This window comes from Trachypithecus francoisi, unplaced genomic scaffold, assembly GCF_009764315.1.
Source record: "Trachypithecus francoisi isolate TF-2019V2 unplaced genomic scaffold, Tfra_2.0 Lachesis_group15, whole genome shotgun sequence".
In the NCBI taxonomy this organism is placed as follows: Eukaryota; Metazoa; Chordata; class Mammalia; order Primates; family Cercopithecidae; genus Trachypithecus; species Trachypithecus francoisi.
Window position 1 is genome coordinate 16411214 of NW_022681460.1, and position 23411 is coordinate 16434624.

At 36.8% G+C, this 23411-nt stretch overlaps 2 protein-coding genes across 6 annotated transcripts in view; one reads left to right on the forward strand and one right to left on the reverse strand.

The window, feature by feature from the left end:
* The window catches only part of KPNA5 (karyopherin subunit alpha 5), a 59604-nt gene extending 53424 nt beyond the window's left edge, over positions 1-6180 (forward strand). For 3 of the 5 annotated variants that reach the window (XM_033234382.1, XM_033234385.1, XM_033234386.1), the window contains 2 exons: positions 739-917; positions 3269-6180. In XM_033234382.1, the coding sequence (XP_033090273.1) occupies positions 739-917; positions 3269-3456 (367 nt within the window). In that variant the 3' untranslated portion in view covers positions 3457-6180. The remainder of the gene's footprint in view (positions 1-738; positions 918-3268) is intronic. The other 2 variants (XM_033234383.1, XM_033234384.1) reach the window with 1 other exon arrangement.
* A 1118-nt stretch (positions 6181-7298) lies between these two features.
* Positions 7299-21461, reverse strand: FAM162B (family with sequence similarity 162 member B). The gene is made up of 4 exons (XM_033234387.1): positions 20845-21461; positions 20587-20695; positions 17140-17248; positions 7299-7797 (listed from the first exon to the last, which is right to left on the reverse strand). The coding sequence occupies exons 1-4, from the start codon at positions 21086-21088 to the stop codon at positions 7699-7701; spliced, it is 561 nt and encodes a 186-aa protein (XP_033090278.1). The 5' UTR covers positions 21089-21461; the 3' UTR covers positions 7299-7698.
* Between the last annotated feature and the right edge of the window lie 1950 nt (positions 21462-23411).

Below are 23411 nucleotides of genomic sequence, written 5' to 3' on the forward strand. Positions count from 1 at the left end.
TGGCCAGATCTCAGCTCACTGCAAGCTCCGCCTCCCGGGTTTACGCCATTCTCCTGCCTCAGCCTCCCGAGTAGCTGGGACTACAGGCGCCCGCCACCTCGCCCGGCTAGTTTTTTGTATTTTTTTTTAGTAGAGACGGGGTTTCACCGTGTTAGCCAGGATGGTCTCGATCTCCTGACCTCGTGATCCGCCCGTCTCGGCCTCCCAAAGTGCTGGGATTACAGGCTTGAGCCACCGCGCCTGGCCGCTGTGATTGTTTTTATGGGAAATTTTCTCAAGTTTAATTTAGATGTCTTTTCTTTCTTTCCATTTCTGTCTACCCCCATATGACCTCTGTGTGTGTGTGTGTGTGTGTGTGTGTGTGTGTGTATGTGTGTGTGGGCTTGCCTTTAAAAAACAAACAAACAAAAAAAAACCTTTCGAACCTACATTTAGTGCTCAGATGAGCACCATGAAAAACAGGCCCAAGTTCCAGTTTGTGTGTGTATTTTATAGTCTTTGCAAGATCATTTATTGCTAAGTATGTTAAATTAGAGAGTAGTTGAGTAAGGAAAATTTTAAGTTTCCTATGTGAGAATTTAAATATGTGTAATGTTTACATTTGTATAGGAATACTTTTTCTTAATTGCTTATATAACATTTCACTATGAAAAATATTTTTGCGTTATTGTTACAAACAGTACTTAAGTCTTTTTAAATCTTTTTTTCCCATTTCTTGTCTTTTAAATTAATCTGAAGGTATTTGGTAGCCTTAGGCTGCATTAAACCACTTTGTGATCTTTTGACTGTTATGGACTCCAAAATAGTCCAAGTGGCTTTAAATGGACTTGAAAATATTTTACGTCTTGGAGAACAAGAATCTAAGCAGAATGGAATAGGCGTTAATCCATACTGTGCTCTCATTGAAGAAGCATATGGTAAGCAATCAGTTAAAAATTTGCAATTATAGTCAGTTCTTAACTATCTGTCATAGATACTTTCCCCTTCCAGTTCCCTACATTTTTTTTGTTGTAAAAGCAGTATATATTTTTTTAAGTTTTAAAATATCACTCATAATTTTATTACCCTAACAATTTATTTTTATTATTTACCTTTTTAACATTGTCTTTATGCACAAATACTTTACATTGACTTAATTGTATTGTATGTATAGTTTTATGTTCTACTTTTTAACATTTGGAGAAATTTTAAATTTCTACATAATTTTTATTATAATGGCCACATAATGTTATTATATAGTATATATAAGTATGTAATTTTTTTTTTTTGAGACACAGTTTTACTCCGTCTCCCAGGCTGGAGTGCGGTGGTATGATCTTGGCTCACTGAAACCTCCGCCTCCCAGGTTCAAGCAATTCATGTGCCTCAGCCTCCCGAGTAGCTGGGATTACAGGTGCATGCCACCATGCCCGGCTGATTTTTGTATTTTTAGTAGAGATGGGGTTTCTCCATGTTGGCTAGACTAGTCTCGAGCTCCTGGCCTCAAGTGATCCGCCCACCTCAACCTCCCAAAGTGCTGGGATTACAGATATGATCCACCATGTCTGGCCATAATGTTATATACTGAGTGAAGTTTTAGCCATTTGAATGGAAATTTAACCATAACCTGTTGTTGACCATTAGTTTGTTCCCAGTTTATCACTTTCTGTATACCAAAATAAGCATCTTTCTGTGTATAAATTTCTTTCTTTTATGGAATTAATATCCGGGGATAAATTTTCAGGAATTCAGTTGCTGAGTCTTAGGCACTGACTTCTTTTTAAGCTTTTGATATGTCTTCTCATTTTGCTTTCCAAAGGCCTGTTGCTGACAGAGTCACTGGCATTGTATGAATCTATTCTACAACCTCATACTTTTTTTTTTTTTTTTTTTTTTGCGGACTCAGCAGATGTAAAATAGTACACCAAGTTGCTTTTATGTACATTTTTTTGGTTTACTTACTATAGATAGTAGTATGTATTTTTCGTGAGTTAGTCTATTTCCTCATCCAAATTGCATATTTATTATACTTTGGTTATCTATTTGACTTTTTTTTGGTAAAAATTTGAATTGTATTTTATAGTAGTTTATTTTTATACGGCTTTTTCCTAGGTCTGTTTTTTTTTTTTCAGATCGTCCATTGAATACATTCTTTTATTTTAATAAAACATCCCATGTCCATTTATGTTTAACATAAATAACTCAGTCTAATTTTCTATTCTTTCAAAGTTTACAAAGTCATTGCCTCCACAGAGATTTGATGAAAATTAATTTTTTTATTTGCCAAGTTTTAAAAATTAGGTTCTTAAAACTTTTAACTTAATCATATGGAATTTATTTTAGATAAGGCATGAATCTAAATAGATTTTCTTTTATTTGCATTAAATATTCACTTTTCTGTATTAAGTCCTCTTAGATTATATGGCTGATTCAGACTTTTACTTTTGATTCTTAAAGCCCATGATATCACTTTGTCTTTCTTTCAAATTATATAACATCACTGGATAAGATATTACATGAATACAAGATTTAGTCACTGATTTAAGAGTATTGTCTTACTACAGTCATTATTTTGACCCCAAGTTAGACTAGTGTTTGAGCTATTCTGTGATCATATATAGATATGACTTCTTTGCTGCTTTTTTATTCTATGATAATCTGATTGAAGTGGTTTATCTGTAATTAAATGAAATATATTTTCAGCACTACCTAGACTTATGTGTAGAGCTTTTTCTGATAAGCAGTAAAATCTATTGCTATAGATTCTTGTCATCCTTTCAAAATGAGGCCTTTCAGTTTCAATTGTAGTTTGTAATTCTGTTAAATCGTACAGCAGCCGTATGTTTTTTATTGTATGGGTTTGCAAATTTTACACATTTATTTCATACTGATATTCTCTGGCTCAGCCTCATTTAATTTGTTTTGTTGCTTTCCCTTTTTGCGCTATGTTAGTTACTCTAGAAAGGATCTGTGGAGTTACTTTATCTAAAACTGCCATTTTACAGTTGAGAAACAGAAGAACTTACCTGGCCAAGATCACACACCTAGCAGGGTGGTGTCTGTGATCTTACTCCCAGGCTTATGGTCCTTCTTCATATCACACTGCCACATACTCTCATTCTTGAAGTATAAACCATAAGTGATGGCTATCGATATGTGCAACAATTAGATTAAAATAGCAGTCCCATTGCCAGTGAGGTGATAGATGATGTTCATTTATTATTTTGATTTAAACATATACTGAAATTGTAGTAATAATTTGTTTTTATATATATGCTTTGTATAATAGGTCTGGATAAAATTGAGTTTTTGCAAAGCCATGAAAATCAGGAAATTTACCAGAAGGCATTTGATCTGATTGAACATTACTTTGGTGTAGAAGAAGATGACCCCAGCATTGTACCTCAGGTGGATGAAAACCAACAGCAGTTTATATTTCAGCAGCAGGAAGCACCAATGGATGGATTTCAACTTTAACGTACTGGAGGAAAAAAATTTACGGCTAAAAAGGGTAGCTTCAGGTAACTCCGCTTTATTGCCAGCGTCAGTAAGAATGTTTCTTTTTTTTACGTAGAACAGAAAAGAGAATTTGGTGCACTTTTAGAAAGCAAAATGAAACAAAAATTTTCATTCAGATGCAGCCTTTCATTGTAGTTTGTTGTTGTTTTAGTTTTGTTGTTGTTGTGCCTGTATTTATATCTTCTATTGTTTGGATTTTTGTATCTATTTGTGAATAATTGAATATGCAATTATTTAGTAATTTAAGCTTGAAAAGGAGAACTTTGGTGAAGTATTACTTAGTAATTCTGAATTTTTTCAAGCATTCTTGGAAACTGCACATCAGCAGTAAACCTATTGATAATTGCATTTTGGCAGTAAGTCTTACATACTCAATCTCTACTAAATCTACCTCTATCTTGAAGCAGAAATAAAAACAAAAAAGCTTCAGAAGCGTGAAATGATGCAAATGCTAAATTAGAGTGTGAGAGTGTTTATTACCTTGAATTATATATATCACTGTGCTCTAGGTTATACTTTGCAAAAAATTGCAACAGAAAACCTATAAAATTTATTTATAAAACAGAAGAAATATTGTACTGATAATCCATTCAAATGTGGCAATTGTGAAGAGAGAAGCTGTTCTTCATGTTGAACACATAAAAAGATTACAAAACATTTAAATATTTCTGTTTTTAACATATAAGTGCTACGTATATTAGTATATTTTGTATTTCAACCAAATATGCTACCATTTTTGAAACAGTGTTTGTTTTTCACTCATTGTTTTAAAGAGCATCATGAAAGAGATGTCATCATGAATCTAAAGTAGTGCTGCATATCTAAAATAATAACTAATTATTTCTCTGATTTTTCAGAGCAGTAATTGAAAAGTTTCATTTTTTATATAATAGTAAGTTTAGGTACTTGAATGACAAAATTATCCTGAAGAAATAACCTTATTGTGTGTTAAATTTTATTAAATGCATTTAACATTTGGATGCTAAATGATGATGATAATGAAAATTGCTAGATTCTTTAATATGGTTCAAATCTATGATAAACTTTTTTCTTTTAGTAATACTCAGAGGGTCATACTGCTGCTTGTTATGAATCATAGATTACATTCATGTCAGATTGGTCAATATGTGTGTTTTATGATTTAACAGCAAAAACCTCTTCAAACTGTAAATTTAAAAGAAAGGTTTCAATAGAAAAATTATATATATATTTATTTATACATATATATGTGTGTTCGTTACTCTCACAGTTCAACTACTGTTGAACTCAATCTTTTAATTTATAGTTATACATAGGCTATTTACGTGTCCAATTATATACCTAGAACACTTACTTAAAACTTAGTTTACAACTCTTTTTAAGATGAGAACTAAGGCAATTTTGATATGATTCATGGTCTGTTCTTTAAAGAAAGATTTCATTTATGATAGTATTTGTAATGTTTCTGCTGGAAATCAGAGGCACGTTCCAAGAGGAAAATGTATATAGGAGTACTTTTAAAGAATATATCACTTTGTAAATTACATATCATGAAACTAAACTTTTGACAAGACACTTAAAACCTACAGGTGTAAAATACAGGTTTAAATGGTGTTCGTAATGCTGAGTGCATCTGCCAGCCCTTTTTTATTATTAAGTAGAAGATTGTATCTGTGCCCCTTTTTTCATAGTGGAAGGTATATAGTTGAGTATAAAATGGTTTCCTTTTGCATTATCTGTATTAAAAAAACAGGGTAGTTATATTAAAGCTTACCAAATTGATGATGAATTTATCAGATAAACATTTTTGTGGTGCAGATGGTTCTAAGTATCAGGTGACAGGGTATTCGACTCTTTCTAGTCAATTAAAATTGATAATGCAGCATGATTCATAAACTGACCAGCTGTGCCTCCTTTTATTTTGAGGACCCTGTAGTCACTATAATAAATTTCTAAGCCAAATTTTTCAAACAAAATAGTTCTTATAGAAGGAAAAATAATATATATGTGTGTGTTCATGCATACACACAGAATGACCTATGAAAGGGAACTTAAATTTTGCCGGTAAAACAAACATATCTCTACAGACTCTGATTATACTTTATAAGCATTTAAATACAGTTATATTTATTTCCTTGAATATATTACTTGGGTAATTAATTTTATATTTGATTGCAAAGAGCACTATATAGCAGTTGGGACCAGCTCTTGACTTGGCTTGCCTTGGCTTATTATGAGTTTATTGGATCAAGACTAACAAATACTTTGTTATTAAAATTCTTCAAAAATATAGCTACTCTTTTCAAGTATACCATTTAAAATATTTCATCAGTTAGAGCCCTGATCAGGAAAAATGAAAGAAAGAAAAGAAAAAAAATAAAATGCTCCAAAATGTATTTTCATTAGTCTTCACTGGCCCTTGTGGGGGGAAAAAATACTTTTTTAACTTGCTTTTCTAAGATTTGTTATATTTATATTCAGGATAAACTATGCCAAAAAAAAGTGTTATAAAGAGGAATGCATGTAGCATTAATGCAAATATCAAGAAAATACTTGAAAGAGTCCTTTTCATTTATTTAATTAAATTTGGTGTTTTATTTTTGTCTGAATCTGAATTTCTCCTGTTTAATCTATGCAATTATGCTTGTTTTATATTTATAAGCACTTGACTGACTGGTGTGGTCTTTTTACTATGTTTTATTTCAAAACGTTGTTTTAAGTGATAGTGTTCTTAAATTTTAGTGTCATTTGTTCAACTTACTGGTAACACCAGAACAAGAAAGCAAAAAAGTAATAAATTCTGCTGGCACGGAACTGACATATCATTTGGTAACTGTAAAACCTATTTGCAGTTAAAGGTTGATTTATTGGATAAAGGACTAAAAGAAGCATATATTACCTTTGCCTTTATATTTTTTTTCTTCTTTTAAGACGGAGCATTATGGAAAAATAAATATAAAAAAGTCTTAGTGAATTTTTGTTGCGGTTCTCAATTCAGCAATCTACTGGCTGCTTGTGAAACTGTGAAGTCAAACTGTTCTTAACCTTTATTCACTACATGGTTTTATGAAATGTGACATTTTAGGAGCCAATATAATAGAGCTCTAAAAGGATAGTGTATCTTTAAATTCTGACTGGGGAGTAAGAAGAGAAGATATTCTTACCCTACTAAATAAACCAACTTTTGAGCAGTATGCAATATTATGAAATGTTACAACACTATATTAAAAAATAATAAAATATTTTAAAATTGCATTTATATAAATGTGTCCATTTCATTTTTTCTTAAGATTGTTGTTTCCTAACAGAACAAAGACAGATGCTATTATTGGTTAAAAATCCATTTACTTTCTAAAACCAACAAAGGAGAAAAAATAGAATAGAATTATAAAGAGTAGCTCATCCAAAACTAGACAGAAAAAGAGAAAAAGCAAATGAAGATGGAACAAATAGCAAGATAGATCAAACTCAGTTATATCAGTAATCACAGTAATTACTAATGATTTAAACATGCCAATTAAAGTGCAGAGGTTATCAGTTTTAATAAAAAAGTAAGGCCGTATTTTACAGTGAAATTTTAGTTGAAAATTAGTTTTGATTTTAATGAGCCCTTAAAGATGAGTTCAACCTAATTTTAATGACATACACAATGTGCTCATTTTAGCATTATATGTAGTGGCCAGAAACTGTGCCAAATAGCAAAATAAGTTGTGATATGTTTATCAACAGAATACAGCAGTAACAATGGATGAACTAATGGTACACACAATTTGTGGGTTAACCTTATAACTAATGTCAAGTAAAGAATCCACACAAGTGCATAATGTATAAATCCATTTATATAAAGTTCAAAAACAGGCAAAATGAATCAAAGGTGATGGAAGTCAGAAAAACTGCTATGTTTGGGACGTGATGGCTGAGAAAAGGCAGGAATGAAGCTCTGAGGTGTTGCCGATATTCTACCTCTTCACCTTGGCAGTTGTTACACAGGTGTTCACGACATAAATATCTATCAGACTGTATACACTTTGTCCACTTTTTGAATGCATCGTATACTTCAGTAAAAGTTTACTAAAAAGTAAAAATAAAAAAGACGTTGTGCTTCTTGTTACCAAAATAAAACCATGGCAGATATTTTGGTAAATATTCAATTTTTTCCCATTTTCTACTGTTGCTGATGACAGGGATGGTATTCAGGTGAACACTTTGTTATTTATAATATCATTTAGCTTTAGCCTGTGCAGCCAGTGCAGCTTCTTCACGCCACTTAGCTTTCTTTGCCAAGTTCCAACTTGTTAAGGATTCATGTCGTTCTACAGCCTGTTTGGGGCGGGGGGAGAAATATATATAGTTATATATATAATATGTAAAACTATATATATTTATATATTATATATTTATAATTTTTATATAATATAAATTTTTATATTATATAAATTATAAGTTTTATATAATATAAATATATATAATATATATTATATAAAACTATATAAATATTTATATATTTATATAGTTTTATATATTATATATATAACTGTTACTCTCTGGAAACTGGAAAAATTTGTATTTCAGATAGAAATACACAGGAGAGAATAGAATTAGAAGTTCTAACATATGTTAATAATGAGAAGAGAGAATAGACTGAATGGGTAAAGAGGCCATATTCAAAGTTATGACAGCATAGACTTTTTCAGAAATGAGGAAAGCTATAAGTCCTCAAACTGAAAGACATACAAAGTCCTTAGGGAAATAAATAAAAATTTAATATATATTGATGGATACCTAGTATGCATCTCACGCTTGATATAGCCAAAATAGAGAGCTGACATATTTTGTTCCCCCTGCCTACCAGTCTTTCCCTAGCCATACACATCTCAATAAATGGCAGTATCATCCACCTACTTGCTCAAGTCAAAAAACCCAGGCCTTTTCACTTCTTTATTCCATTTTCTTTTCTGCTTCCACAATGAATTCACCACAGAGTTCCATTCTTTTTACTTCCCCAAACTTATCTGAACTTGCTAACCTTTTCTCCATCTCCATCTGCCACAATTTCTTTAAGGTACATGCATTGTTATTAAAAATGAAAAATGAACTGGAGACGGGCAAGAGGGACAGTGGTGGGACCATTTAGAAGATATTACAATGAACCAGGCAATAGATGTATATTGGTATGTCAGGAGAGATACTGAGGAGTGCTCCAATTTGGCTATATTTTGAAAGTGGAGCCAATGGGGTTGCTGATGACTTATCCACGAGCAGCTAAAAAGATAGAGTTGACATCAACTGAGAGGAGGAAGACAGTACAGAAAACAGTGGCTCAGGGTTGTCTGGGGGAAGATCTAGAGTTCAACTCTTGACACACTAAGTTTGAGAGGTCCATTAGACATCCAAAGGGAAATGTTAGATAAGCAACTGACTATATGAATTTGAAGTGTGGAAGGAAGATGTTAGCTGAAATACAAATTTGAGAGTCCTTGGAATGTAGAAGGTATTTAAATCCAGAAGACTTGGTAAGATCATCAAGGGAGTGGGTATAGATAGAGAATGGAAAGACTAAAGACTGATCCATGGGGTGATTCCACTGTTGTGAAGTCCAGGAGAATAGGAGAAACTGGCACAGTAAACTTGGAAGACGTGGCCAACAGACAACCTACGTGAGTGTGGTACCACGGAAACCAAGAAAATGTTTCATAAAAGATAAACGATTTTCATTCCCAATGCTCTCACTTCAGAGCTTCTGAGGATTTTTATGGAAGGACAATGGCTAGTATGCATTCTCCAACAAAGGGTAAGTGAAAAATGCCACATTGGCCTATTCCCGTGTTTTTCATATATCCATTTATAACCAGCTATTTCCCTACGTGCCAAAAATATTCTTTTCTTGGTTGAAGAATGGGGAGACTGGCTACTGTGTGCCAGAATTCCTTCAGAGGGGTGACTTTGAGGTGTAAGTAGACCAAATTCCTTTATAATCCTGATATTCTCAACCTAGACATATTTTCAGCAGCTCCAGTAGATTGAACTCAGATTGAGCAGAATCCAAGGGAAGGAAGATACTGATTCGGCAGAAGAAAATATTTGCTAATCAGCAGAATTGTCAACTGCCTCTCCAAAATGAAATGAGATTTATCAGCACCCAAGCATCCAAACATAGTGTCATATTGAGTCTAAATAAACAGTCTTCAAAGTAGGATAAGAACTACAATGTCCACTGAGGTCAAGAAAGCAATAGGAACACATTTCATCTTTTCTTAAAAAGAAAAACTGCTAACATTTAATAGAAGAGTTGAGAAATAGAGAATCCCTATGTCAGAAGTTAGAGATATCTTGAGGAAGCTGTGACCATTCTATAATACAGAAGAATATAAAGGCACATCTCACTTTGTTGTGCTTTGCTTTATTGTGCCTTTCTTTCTTTCTTTCTTTCTTCTTTTTATTTAAATTGAAGGTTTGTGGCAACCTTGCATGGAACAAATCTATAGGCTCCATTTTTCTAACAGCATGTGCTCACTTTGTGTCTCTCACATTTTGCTAAATTTTGCAATATTTCAAACTTTTTCATTTTCATGACATCTGTTATGGTCATGTGTAATCAGTGATTGCTGTTGGTACTACTGTACTTGTTTTAGGATGCCACAAGTTGTGCCCGTATAAAAGAGCAAACTTAATTGATAAACGTTGTATGTATTCTCATCACTTCACCCACCGGCCAGTCTCCCATTTCTCTACCTCTCCTTGGGCCTCCCTATTCCTTGAGATGCAACAATATTGAAATTAGGCCAATTAATAGCCCTATAATGGCCTCTACATGTTCAAGTAAAAGGAAGGGTTGTACATCTCTCACTTTAAAAAACTAGAAATGATTAAGCTTAGTGAAAAAAGGCATGTTGAAAACCAAGATAAGTCAAAAGCTTGGTGTCATGTGCCAAACAGTTGACCACGTCGTGAATGCAAAGGAAAAGTTATTGAAGAAAATTAAAAGTACTACTCCAGTGAACACCTAAATAAAGCAAAACAGCCTTATTACTGATATAATTTTTAGTGGTCTGGAAAGAAGATCAAACCAGCCACAGCATTCCTTTAAGCCAAAGCCTAATACAGAGCAAGGCCCTAACTGTCTTCAGTTCTGTGAAGGCTGAGAGAGGTGAGAAAGCAGCAGAAGACAAATTGGAAGCTAGCAGAGGTTGGTTCATGAGGCTGAAGGAAAGAAGCTCTCTTCATAATATAAAAGTGCATGGTGAAGCAGCAAGTGCTGATAGAGAAGCTACAGCAAGTCATCTAGAAGATCTATTATAGCTAACATCGTTGATGAAGGCTATGCAAAAAACAGTTTTTCAATGAAGACAACATAGCCTCATATTGGAAGAAAATGCCATCTAGAACTTTCAGAGATAGAGAGAAGTCAATGTCTGGCTTTAAAGCTTCAAAGACAGGCTGACTCTCTTGTTAGGAGCTATTGGCAGCTGACGACTAGAAGCCAATACTCATTACCATTCTGAAAATCCTAGGACTCTTAAGAATTATGGTAAATCTACTTTGCCTGTGCCATGAATGGAACAATGAAGCCTGGGTGACAGCATATCTGCTTACATAGCTTTCTGAATACTTTAAGCTCACTGTTGAGACTTACTTCTCAGAAAAAAAAGGTTCCTTTCAAAATATTACTTCTCAGTGACAATGCACCTGGTCACTCAAAAGCACTTATGGATATTTACAAGGAGGTTAATATGTTTTCATGACTGCTAACACAACATCCATTCTTCAGCCCATGGAAAAAGGTGTCATTTCAACTTTCAAGTCTTGTTATTTAAGAAACACATTTTGTAAGGCTATAGTTACCATAGATAGTGATTCCTCTGATGGATCTGAGCAAAGTAAATTGAAAACCTTCTGGAAAGGAGTCACCATTCTAGATGCCATTATGATTATGAATATTTGTGAATCATAGGAGGAGGTCAGCATTAATAGGAGTTCAGACAAAGCTGATGCCAATCCTCATAGATAACTTTGAGGGGTTCAAGGCTTCAGTGGAGGAAGTATGAGGAAGTAACTGCATATGTGATGGAAATAGCAATAGAACTGGAATTAATAGTGGAGCCTGAAGACAGAATTGAAGTGCTATAATCTCATGATAAAACTTTTGGCCGGGCGCGGTGGCTCAAGCCTGTAATCCCAGCACTTTGGGAGGCCGAGACGGGCGGATCACGAGGTCAGGAGATCGAGACCATCCTGGCTAATACGGTGAAACCCCGTCTCTACTAAAAATACAAAAAAAAACTAGCCGGGCGAGGTGGCGGGCGCCTGTGGGAGGCTGAGGCAGGAGAATGGCGGAAACCCAGGAGGCGGAGCTTGCAGTGAGCTGAGATCTGGCCACTGCACTCCAGTCCGGGCGACAGAGCGAGACTCCGCCTCAAAAAAAAAAAAAAAAAAAAAAAAAAAAAACTTTCACAAGATGAGTTGCTTCTTACAAATGAGCAAAGAAAGTGGTTTCTTGAGATGGAAACTACTGCTGGGGAAGATGTTGTGAGCATTGGTGAAATGAGAGCAAAGGATTTAGAATATTACATAAACTTAGTTAATAAAGTAGTGGCAGAGTTTGAGAGAACTGACTCCAATTCTGAAAGAAGTTCTACTGTGAGGAAATGCTGTTAAACAGCATTGCATGCTACATGGAAATCTTTCATGAAAGAAAGAGTCAACTGATACGGCAAACTTCATTGTCATCTTATTTTAAGAAATTGCCACAGCCACCCCAAACTTCAGCAACCACCATCCTGATCTGTCAGCAGCCATCAACATCAAAGCAAGACCTTCCACCAGCAAGAAGATTACAACTCATTGTGTACTGTAAACATAACTTTTATATGCATTGGGAAACCAAAAAATTGGCATATCTCACTTTATTGTAATATTCACTTTATTGTGGTTGTCTGGAACTGAACCTACAATATCTCTGAGGTATGCCTGTTTTCATTCATTTCAATACTGTTAGAATAGATATTAATAAATAAGAATGGTTTCTTTTTTGGCCAGAAAAATGACATGGGATCTTTAAATACTTATATGGATAATTTTGTAAGCTTAAACAAAGTCTCTAAACAATTTATGCGGTTTTGAATCCATTTGGTACAAAATTCAAAACTACTATATCTTCCAATGATTTTGCAAGAATAAAATAGCTGAAGAACATCAGGGAGGGTAAGAAATTACTGGGCACATTTCAACAAAAGCTTTGGCATAGTTGGTGGATAAAATTAAGTATTAGCACCACCATTTAGTAATCACAGCTAAAGAGGCATTTCTTTTACTGGATCTGTGTACCAACAACATGTGCATATTTTCAATTACAATATTATAACAAATATAAAATTGCAAAATTGTAGACAATAATAAAGCATTTCAATTATATTGTTATTACATGAAAATATTATGTTAATATATAATATGGTATATTACATGTCATATATATTAATAAAATTTTAGGGAAAATGTTTTTGTGTCATTCACAAACAAAGTACAATTTATTGGATGCATACAGTGGTTCATGCCTGTAATCCCAGGACTTTGAGAGGCCAAGGCAGGAGGATCGCTTTGAGCTTAGGAGTTTGAGGCCAGCCTGGCTAACACGGCAAAAACTAATTTCTACAAAAAATACAAAAAAATTAGCCAGGCGTGGTCATTCATACTTGTGGTCCCAGCTACTTAGGAGACTGAGCCTGCAGAATCCCTTGAGCCTGGCAGGCAGAGGATGCAGGGAGCCAAGATCGTGCCACTGCACTCCAGCCTGGGTGAGAGTGAGACCCTGTCCTCCTCCACATCCCGCTCCCCCCACCCCAAAAAAAAGGAAAAGAAAAAACAACACAAGCAAAACACAATTTATATAAATTAAAGAAAAAAGAGGTGGACAGACCAACTGTGTCAAATGCTGATAGGTCAATGAAGATGAGTGTATCATTGGTGACCTTGAAAACAGCAGTTTGGTGGAGGGTTTGAGGCACGAGCCTGATCAAACAGGGAATGAGACAGGAAATCAGAGATAGTGTATATAGACAGGTCTACTGAAAAGGTTTGCCACAGAGAATGCAGCTATACCAAAAGAAGTTTTGTTTTTGGTTTTGAAGAGGGAAATAGAAACATTTCTATGTTTTGATAAAAAATGATACAGTAGAGAAGAAATAAAACTAATGATGAGCAAAGAAACCTGAGAATTCCTGGAATGAAATCCTTGAAAAGGCAAAATGGAATGGGATCCACAGCACAAGTAATAAGAGCTTCTAGATTGGAGCAAGATCATTTATAATAGGCAGAAAAGCAAAATATACAGGATTATGTGTCATAAGACTGGAAACTGCTCCTTGGGCTGCTACAATTCTCTCAGTGAGGTGGAAGGAAAGGTCGTCAATGGGGAGGACTGTGGAAGTGTAAGGTCCGAGGAGACAGAAAGCATGAACTAGTTGGACGGCTAGACTTCTTTTCCTGTGTTTAAGAGGCATGTGCATTTTATTTTCTGCAAACTTTGCCTTTTTGTATCTTTTACCCATTTTTTTAAAAATAAAAGGTTGTTGCTGTTTTATTTAGTGGAGCTCCCTATAATTTAAGAAAATTAGCTCTTAGTTTGTGATCTATTTTGTATTTCTCCCAGTTTGTCATTTGTGTTTTTACTTTATTTATGGCACTTTTTTACCAAGCAGAATTTTAAATACATTTATATGATTAAATTTACCTATCTTTTCTTTTGTATAGCTTCTCAGTTTTGTTCTATATTTAGAAATGTCTGCTCAACTACTCTAAAGAATTCTCTCACATATTCTTTTGGTGATTTTAAGGCTTCGCATTTAATGTGAAAATCTTATATCCAACTGCAATTTATTTTATATAGAAAGTATAATTGGAATGTCCCAATATCATTTCTCGACTAATTTATCTTTCTCCACTCATATACAGAGTCACTATTTCATATATTAAATCCTTATGTAGTGGGTTATTTATGTGATTTGAATTCAGTTCTATTAAGTTGCCTATGTGTACATCAGTACTGCAGTTTTAATTATTGTTGTTGTTTTGTTTTATATATTTTAGAGCTAGTCCTCCCTTAGAACTATTATTTTTAGTATTTCTTGTATATTTTGCTTATTTTTGTATATGAATTTTAGGCTCAGTTTGTCTACCAAAACAAATCCTATTGCTATTTTTATTGCAGTTATGTCAACTTTACAGACTTAGAGAAGTTTGCTCTCTTTAAAATGTCAAGTCTTCCTATTCCAAATAAAAATGTCTTAGGTTATACCTTCTCTTGTGACCACTGGTAGTGTTTAAAAGTTGCCTTTATATAGATATTGCATGATTTTTAATTTCATTCTTACATGCCTTAGTTTTTTTGTTTGTTTGTTGCTGTTTTAAGTAGGGTCCTTATTTCTGATCTTTCTTTTCACTGGGTTTTGAATAAAGAGGAGAGTGAAAATTTTTAAATCTTGTCACTATCTTGCTCAAAACTCTTCATTGGATTCCCCAATGTATTTTAAAAACCCTGAACTATTTGCAGTGACCCATAAGCCTGATACTATCTGGACTCTCCCTGTTTCACACCATCTTCTCTTTGCTCATTATACTCCATCCACACTAGCTCCTTTTTGTTTCTTAACACACCAGACCCTTTCTCATCTCTAAGCTTTGCACATGCTGTTCTTTCCTTCCCCTGGTCTTCTCATGGCTAGCTAATTCTCATCCTCTTCAGAGAGGACTTGCCTGACCACTGCATCAAAAATGGCATCTCCTAGAGTGTTACTATTTTATCATCCTGTTCCTTTCCTTCATTGCACTAAGAATTCCTCAGATCTTTTTAGTTTGTGTTTACTTGATCACTCTCCATTTTCCCTACTACAAAATACCTGTATTTTAATTCCATGATATTCTAATAATAAAATGCAGAGTGCCTGGCATGTCTCAGGTGCTCAAAAGTATTTAGTGTATTAATGATTGAAAATCAGTGTTTGCTGTCACACTTTTGGAGAAGAGGAAACAGCAATAACTAATGCTATACATAAAACTCAATATATTCTCAGTTGCTACTTTTTGTGTCAGATTCACACAGAGAAAAACCCTGGCTATTGATTTATAATAGAATTATATTTGAAATATGGAATTTTAATAGGAAATGAAAAAATCTTTCCTTCAATTCAAATCATATGTATTGAAAATAAAATGATGACATCAGTAGATCTCTAATATGCCAACTTGCTCATAAAATATATATTAAGTGTAATTGGTCTTAATGTCTCATTTGGAAACTTGTGATTACCATTAAAAAACATTAAAGTGCCATTATAAATGAATTATTAGAGGGTGATTCTAAGTACACAAATTGTCTAATTAATGTTTATCTCTTTGATGTAGCTGAGGCAATACACTAATCATCAAAATATTCCTAGAAACTAGAGAATCATCAATTTGACAGGCAGTCATTTATTTAAGGTTAGGTTAAAAACAAAATATTATCAAAGTTATTTATTTACATGTTTGAGTGTTGTGTAAACATTAAAAAATTTCTCATTTGGTGAGAACAATTTCATAGCATAGATTTTTTTTCCCGGCTAATAGGAATGAAAAGACATTTATATAATATCAGTAGGCTTGTAAGTCCTAATTCCTGCGTGAAGTTAGTGGGCTCAGATATACTTGGGCACCTGAGGAGTAAAGGTCAGCATCACAGAATTGGGCAGAATAGTAAATAGCTAAATATGCCCAGAGAGTGAGGTTTATGGAGCCAAGCAAACTATTACGAATGATATGTATGCACTATTGAAACGCAGTGTTCATAATCAAAAATGTTATAATCCAGGTCTAATGGCTTCAGTTGCAGGTGCCACGATGAGGAGGGGCACTGTTAAAATGGAGTGTGTTGAGAACAGCTCCAAGGTAGAAGGAAGTTGTTAGAGTGCTTAAAACTGAAGAAGCAAATACTCTTAAGGATGTGTTAGAAATGTCAAAACACTTGTGGGGCTGCTCTTTGTGGTAAAAAGTGACCAGTAGATGGAAGGATTTGGGGAGGCAGAAAACAAAATTAGAGGGTAGTCAGCTCTTAATTTCTCTCTAGAGGTATTAAACAGAAACCATACATTGGGAATGGCAAGGAAAGGGGTGACATACAGGATCCAGACAAACTAGATGACCTTGGCAATCACTTCCAACCTCTGCATTTCTAACTAGTTCATATCTCTGTGCAACAGCTAATTGAGTTCCTGATTTAATGAATGACCTAGTCTGGATAACCTTCAACGACAAAGTTCTCCGTCTTCTGCAGATTTTAAACAGGGTGTGAATTGTCTTGTTTTTGTTTTTAAGTTGAAACAAGCATGTGTCCTTCCCAGCCATATAGTGTTGATTTGTTGACTCAAATTTCCATGAACGAATTTGTCTCCAGTATTTTATATATATATGACTTCAAGTCTCAAGGACAAAATTGTTCTTATATTAAAAGACAGCAGTAATCCTGAATCGAGAACGATGTCCATGACATTTCTTAAAATTTCCCCTTTGGTCTAAGGAGGTACTCACCCTTTTGGTGAGATACTCTTTTAAGGAGGTACTTAAAAAGAGGTACTCACCCTTTTGGAGGTACTCACCCTTTTAACTGACTTGCCCTTTCAAGGAGGTACTCACCCTTTTGGCTGACACTATCACAGCAAAGCAGGCGATAATTGTGAGGCCAATCATTATGTAACAAGCTTTCACTCGAGCTTTGTTTCTTGCAGCGACTATCATTTCTGGCCTAAACGAAGATGTGTATTTTGTTAAATATGTAAAAGTAATATGGTTTTCGGACAGGCATGATAGATAATTTGCCTTGTAAACATTCCAAAAAATTCCCTGAATGCAAACTGCATTTGGTGACATTTTCATGTGAAAGACATTGAAATGCTCGCTGGTTATTTTTACCAATTTCAAATTAACAAGTATTTATTCAGATCTTAAACTAATGTTAGCCATTATGAAACCACTGTATAGAATATTAGTTTCTAATTCCGTAAAATATAACTACTAAAGATGCTAACTTGCTCTCCGTTGTTTTTATTCACTAAGTTGGATAAAGGAAGAGTTAAAGCATATTTAGCCTCTTTGTTAAGTAGGCTTTGTTTTCCATTTGAACAGTTTTTTTTTTAAACTCATTTTTATCACTTTGTTTTTTTCACTGGCCTCCCAGTCTCTTGCCCCTTCACATGCTACCCCAAAAAGACACTATTATCCAGTTCGTGAGAATGTCTGTTAGAAAAATATTTCCTTCATGGGTTTTGCAATAATTTTTTTTAAAAAGTGATCAAAATCACAATAATTTGCCAAAGAAAAAGATAAAAGAGACCTTCATTTTCATGTTATTATTATTCTGAAATTTGATATACTTAAATTTTAGATATTCTTATTCATTCATAGTTTTATGCATGTTGTCCAAGATTTTAATAATGCTACTTACAAAGTAGTGATACAAAAGCCATCATGCCTGTGGGACTTTTACGTTGAAAGAAACTTTAACAATTTTCAATAATATGAAGTGGCAGTTTATAAATATGCATAAAGAATTTCATTCATAAGAATATATTCATTGGCAGTCTTTCCTGTCTATGTGAAGTTTAAATAGAGTGTAGTTACATTGAAAAAAAAATCCAGAAAGACAAAGTTGCATTTTCTTTTAAAAATAGAAAACTTTTTAACTTTTCCACTGGTTGAAAGACTGTAGAAAACTCCTATGTAGCCTACTTTCTTTAGATTTTAGGCAGAATGATGTAAGTTTTAAGATGTTAGTTGCAAACAGGTCCAATTAGTGAGTATGGAGAAATTATTAGATTATATTTGCTGCTAACTTTTGTTCCAGATGGAACCTAGAAGCTCTGATCTTTTTTACCCAGTCATTTGGCTTTAATCTATTATAACAAATTAGTTTAGCACTGAGAAAAATAAGACAAAGTACAGTTATTATCAAACATAATTAGTGTATGATACAAAAATTATAGGTCACTTGTTCATTATATGTCCATTAAAAGGTAAAAGCTGTTCACATTGTAAGTGTGACACTTAGTTTAACAGGAATCTATCTCTTAAATAGTAATGCTTAAAAAATTATAGAAAAATAATAAAATGAAAAATACTCAAATACTTTTTGTTTCCAATGCAAAACTGCAATGCTTTTTATAGGCATCTTGTTCTTAGTGAAGTGTTCCTGCTTATAATACATCTTTTGACTATGATCTTGGGGAAATTAAATTATTTCTGTAAAATGAGTCTGTTCACACATACAGCTATGTTAAATGCAATACTGGGCATAGGTTTTCTCGACAAACAATATACAATAATGTTGGTTCTTTACACTCTTGATTACTTGGTTAGGCCACTAGAAATAAAAATTCAAACCAATTGAGGGTGGTGGCTTATTTAATTATTTTTTACTTTTGTTTGGCATTTAATGTATTAAATTTTCAGGCATCAATTACAATTTGATAACCAGAGCTTATGATGATAAAGACTTTTGTGAGGCTAAGTTTTGCTTTCAGCTAAGTCTGTAGTTTGGAGTGTATAGATCTCGAGGAAAAGTAATCTTAGAAAGTGCGTCTGTAGTTGAATAAATACTGAAAACGGATTCAAATGCAATGTTATTTCAAATTCCATGTCCATTTCTCATTTAGTGACTTGCTCCAATAAAAGAACGAAAATGCTTCAGAATTCATTATTGAATGTACATTTCCCGCCATGTTCTCCCACCCCAGCCCCATCTATCTGAGATGTTTTGCTAACTGGTAAACTGCAATTGTTTATAAACAATAACATTGCAGGCACCATGTGAAAAACAGAAAAATAGGCCCAGTTTCCATTATCCATTTTAATAGGCATTCATTACATTGTACAAATACACAGAATCTCTAAAATCCTTCTTTCACGTTATGGCTTTAGTATTTTTTTTTTAAAGGTAGACTTAAAAAGTAGTAGATTGGGCCGGGCGCGGTGGCTCAAGCCTGTAATCCCAGCACTTTGGGAGGCCGAGGCGGGCGGATCACGAGGTCAGGAGATCGAGACCATCCTGGCTAACACGGTGAAACCCCGTCTCTACTAAAAAATACAAAAAACTAGCCGGGCGAGGTGGCGGGCGCCTGTAGTCCCAGCTACTCGGGAGGCTGAGGCAGGAGAATGGCGGGAACCCGGGAGGCAGAGCTTGCAGTGAGCTGAGATCCGGCCACTGTACTCCAGCCTGGGCGACAGAGCGAGACTCCGTCTCAAAAAAAAAAAAAAAAAAAAAGTAGTAGATTGATTTTATTCTTAGTTTCTGTCCCTCTCTTTTTTACCCAATCCCTTGTAAAAATGCTGCAAATGTTTTTGGGCTTGGCAGAAACAGAAGCTTTGGAAAGATTTTTTTTACAGGTTACATTTACTTATTATTAGCATTTATTTTACAGGTTACATTACTCTAGAGGGGGAGTTATTAGCTTGAGTTTTATCTTCTGTCTTGGTGGGTTTAGCATGCTGAAGAGGCCCGTGGTGCTGACACTCCCGCGCATCCCACCCTGAGTAAACCCGGAGCCTAGAGGGCTGCAGAAACGCGTCCGCCAGGCGTCTCCTGCCCCAGAAGACTAGGCCGCATGGATGCGGCTTTTTTTCCAGAGACTCTGCCCGGCCCCGCCGCCCCGCAAGCCAAGATCAGGGAACCCCTTCCTTGGGTGGGGTAGGGGGGCGCCCCCGGCCAAAGCCTGGATTGCCGTCTGGCGTCCCCGCAGCCATCCGGATGCTCGCGAGGACCGTGGCCTGTTTGGCACAGGAGCCCCACTGCCTCCCCGTTCGGGGCTTGCTGGGGACCGGCAATCTGGGCGATGCTGGAAGTGTCCCCCGAGCCTCTCAGTTTTCACCCACTTTCTGCAATCTCCCTGAAAGCTTAGTTGACTTTTGACACACCGCCCTGGAGGCGGGGTGCGTGTGTAGGTAAACTCCGTGTGTGGTGGGTGTTATTGCTAAGTGTTGGCACTGCGGCCGCTTTCGCTTCTAGGTGGCCGCAGTCGGAAGGTGGGTGACCCCGCACCCTTGCGGCCGGGGACCGACTCCCTTTCGCGCGGCGCTCGCCACACTTACGGGATCCGAGGCGGGATCTCCTCCATCGATTTGAAACGTCCCGTCCACAGCAGGATTTTCTTGTCGAACTGCGAAGGCCGGCGCTGCGCGGGAACTCGGTGAATCTCCCCTGCAGCGAAAGCAACCCAGGTGGACGAGGGAACTGGCTGACTGGCACGGAGGATCAGCGCGCCCTCAATCCGACTCCCGGGCCGGCCCCTCGCTGCCCTCCCGCAACCTCCCAGCTCCCAGGACCTCCCCGTCCGAGCCTTGGCTCACCGTGACCTTGGGGCCCAGAATTGCTGGGGGCCCCGCCGCTGGAGTAGCTGGGGAGACCCCGGGGCGGAAGAGCCTGTGCGGGCAGCCGCGTGGCCTCGAGAGACCCCCCGGAGCCGCAGCGGACTGTTAGCCCGCGGCCGAGGCGCAGTAGGCTCCCGACTGCCCTGAGCATGCTGCCCGCTTGTCCCGCGCCACACCCGCACCTCCGGACCCAGCCACAGGCGTTCTCCCCGCAGCTCTCCATGTCCCGCCCTGCAGCGCCCCGGAGAGCCTGGGACGTGCAGCTGGAACCCCTGGCGCTCGCACACTCAGTTCGCTGTCCCCGTCTCCGCCCCCGGCCAGCGACCCAGGATCAGGGCGTCAAGCCCCTAGGGGCTGGTTCCTCAGGAAGTCAGCCTGCCTCCGTTTGAAACAGGCTCACCACCGCCTGAGACAGTGCGTGCAGCTCCTTTTGAATTCTTTGTATTGAGTAGAAATGTGTTTCCGCTAGGCGTTTAGCCTTTGAGTCCATCGTTTGTTCCCCAGGAGAATAAATCTAAATCCTCTCCTCCAGGAAGAGACAACAATCCTCCAAGTGCAGGAAACTGAAGACATTTCCCAGTAAGTGTAAGGGCACTCCACGAACTTCCGGATGAGATTTCTTGAAGTTAGCTCCTCACTTCATCGTCTCCCACCCCCATACCTTTTCTTTCCTATGGAAAACAACCTCAGTTCCTCCAACTGTCTTTCTCTATCTTCTTCTTTTCAGAGACAGCCGCTGGCTCTGTCACTCAGGCTGGAGTGCAGTGTCATGCTAATAGCTCACTGTAACCTCGAACTCCTGGACTCAAGTAGTCCTCCCGCCTTAGCCTCCAGAGTAGCTAGGGCTTTGGTCGTGCGCCACCAAGCTCCACTATTTTTTTTTTTTTTAAGAGATAGGATCTCACTATGTTGCCCAGACTGTTCTCCAACTCCTGGTCTCAAGCTATCCGCTGGACTCTGCCTCCCAAAGCACCGGGATTACCGGCATGAGCCGCCATGCCAGCCTCCTACCTCTTCATCTCTTAACCCACAAACTCTCCACACTCTCTTCAATATGTGTCTTTCTTCTGTCACCTCCCACCATCTCCTCTATGCTATAAGGTAAAAGAATCTATTATTTTCAGGCATTGAATGGTAACAGGGATTCAGATTCAATGATGGGAGAGAAGCGTTGTACAAGCAATTTACTGATCTTGTTCCACAGACAACAGACCTCCTGCCAAGTCAAAGTGCTCATCAGCCCAGCACCAGGCCCAGCTCACCCTCCTCTCCTGTCACTGCCTGTGAGTTTCCCTCCTTATCTAGACACTGCTTTACCCTTGTTGGATTTCTAGATATTTTTCTTCCTAACTAGACTGTCAGGCTCTTGAAGGCAATAACTTTTCTGTAACTGCCAGCCCAGTTTTTTTTTTTTCTTTTTACATAACACTGTTAAACAAAAAAGGAGGGGTTAATAGCTCTGTGAAGACATGCATTTAGAGGAGCGCTTGCAGAGGGACCATGGGCTTTGCCTTCACACCTAAGTTTAAATCCCAGATTTGTGACTTAAAAGTTGCACAATCGTGAGCAGTAAATCATTTAAGTTATAAGGCTTGGTCTCTTTTGTAAAACCAGAATTCCTATCTTTTAGATTTATTCATGCAATGACTACCAATAACCAACTATGTGCCGGCTACTTCTCAGAGCTGGGGATAGAGCAGTGATAACATCAGGTAAGGATGAAGAAAAATAAAACCAGGTGAAAAAAAATAAGCAGGAGTAGAGTGAGAAGATATTAGAAAGCATGGTTAGCAAAGTCCCTCTAAATGTCCCTGGTGCATAATAATACTTCAGAAAATAATGGTTTCTTTCCCTTCACATTGTTTAGTCCCAAAACACAAGGGTATTTTAACTTACGATATCTCCTCTGGGGAACTAGGAGCTCCCTGACCTTCAGGATTTGTTATTATATTCCCAAGATATAGCTGAAAACTTGGCACTTAGTAGACATTTAATAAGTATTTGTTAAATAAATGAATAGATGAATACAAGTCTTCAAAAACAGAATAGTCTGCACCTAGGCTAGTTTAAGAAAAGACGCGGCCAGGCACGGTGGCTCACGCCTGTAATCCCAGCACTTTGGGAGGCCGAGGCGGGAGGATCATGAGGTCAGGAGATCGAGACCATCCTGGCTAACACGGAAAAATCCCATCTCTACTGATAAAAAATAATAATAATAAATAAAAATTAGCCTAGGTGTGGTGGCAGGTGCCTGTAGTCAGGCTACTTGGGAGGCTGAGGCAGGAGAATGGTGTGAACCGGGGAGGCAGAGCTTGCAGTGAGCCGAGATCACACCACTGCACTTCAGCCTGGGCTACAGAGCGAGACTCAGTCTCAAAAAAAAAAAAAAAAGACTGAGATGCTTGAGGACAATCTATGTCCTTTTAAGCTTCATATGTCCAGTGTATCATGTTCCTTACCACATGGCAGTCTCCAAATACATATTTATACAATTCAACTGAATGAATTCCTGCCTGAGAAAGTATGTTGCCATAGCTAATATTGCT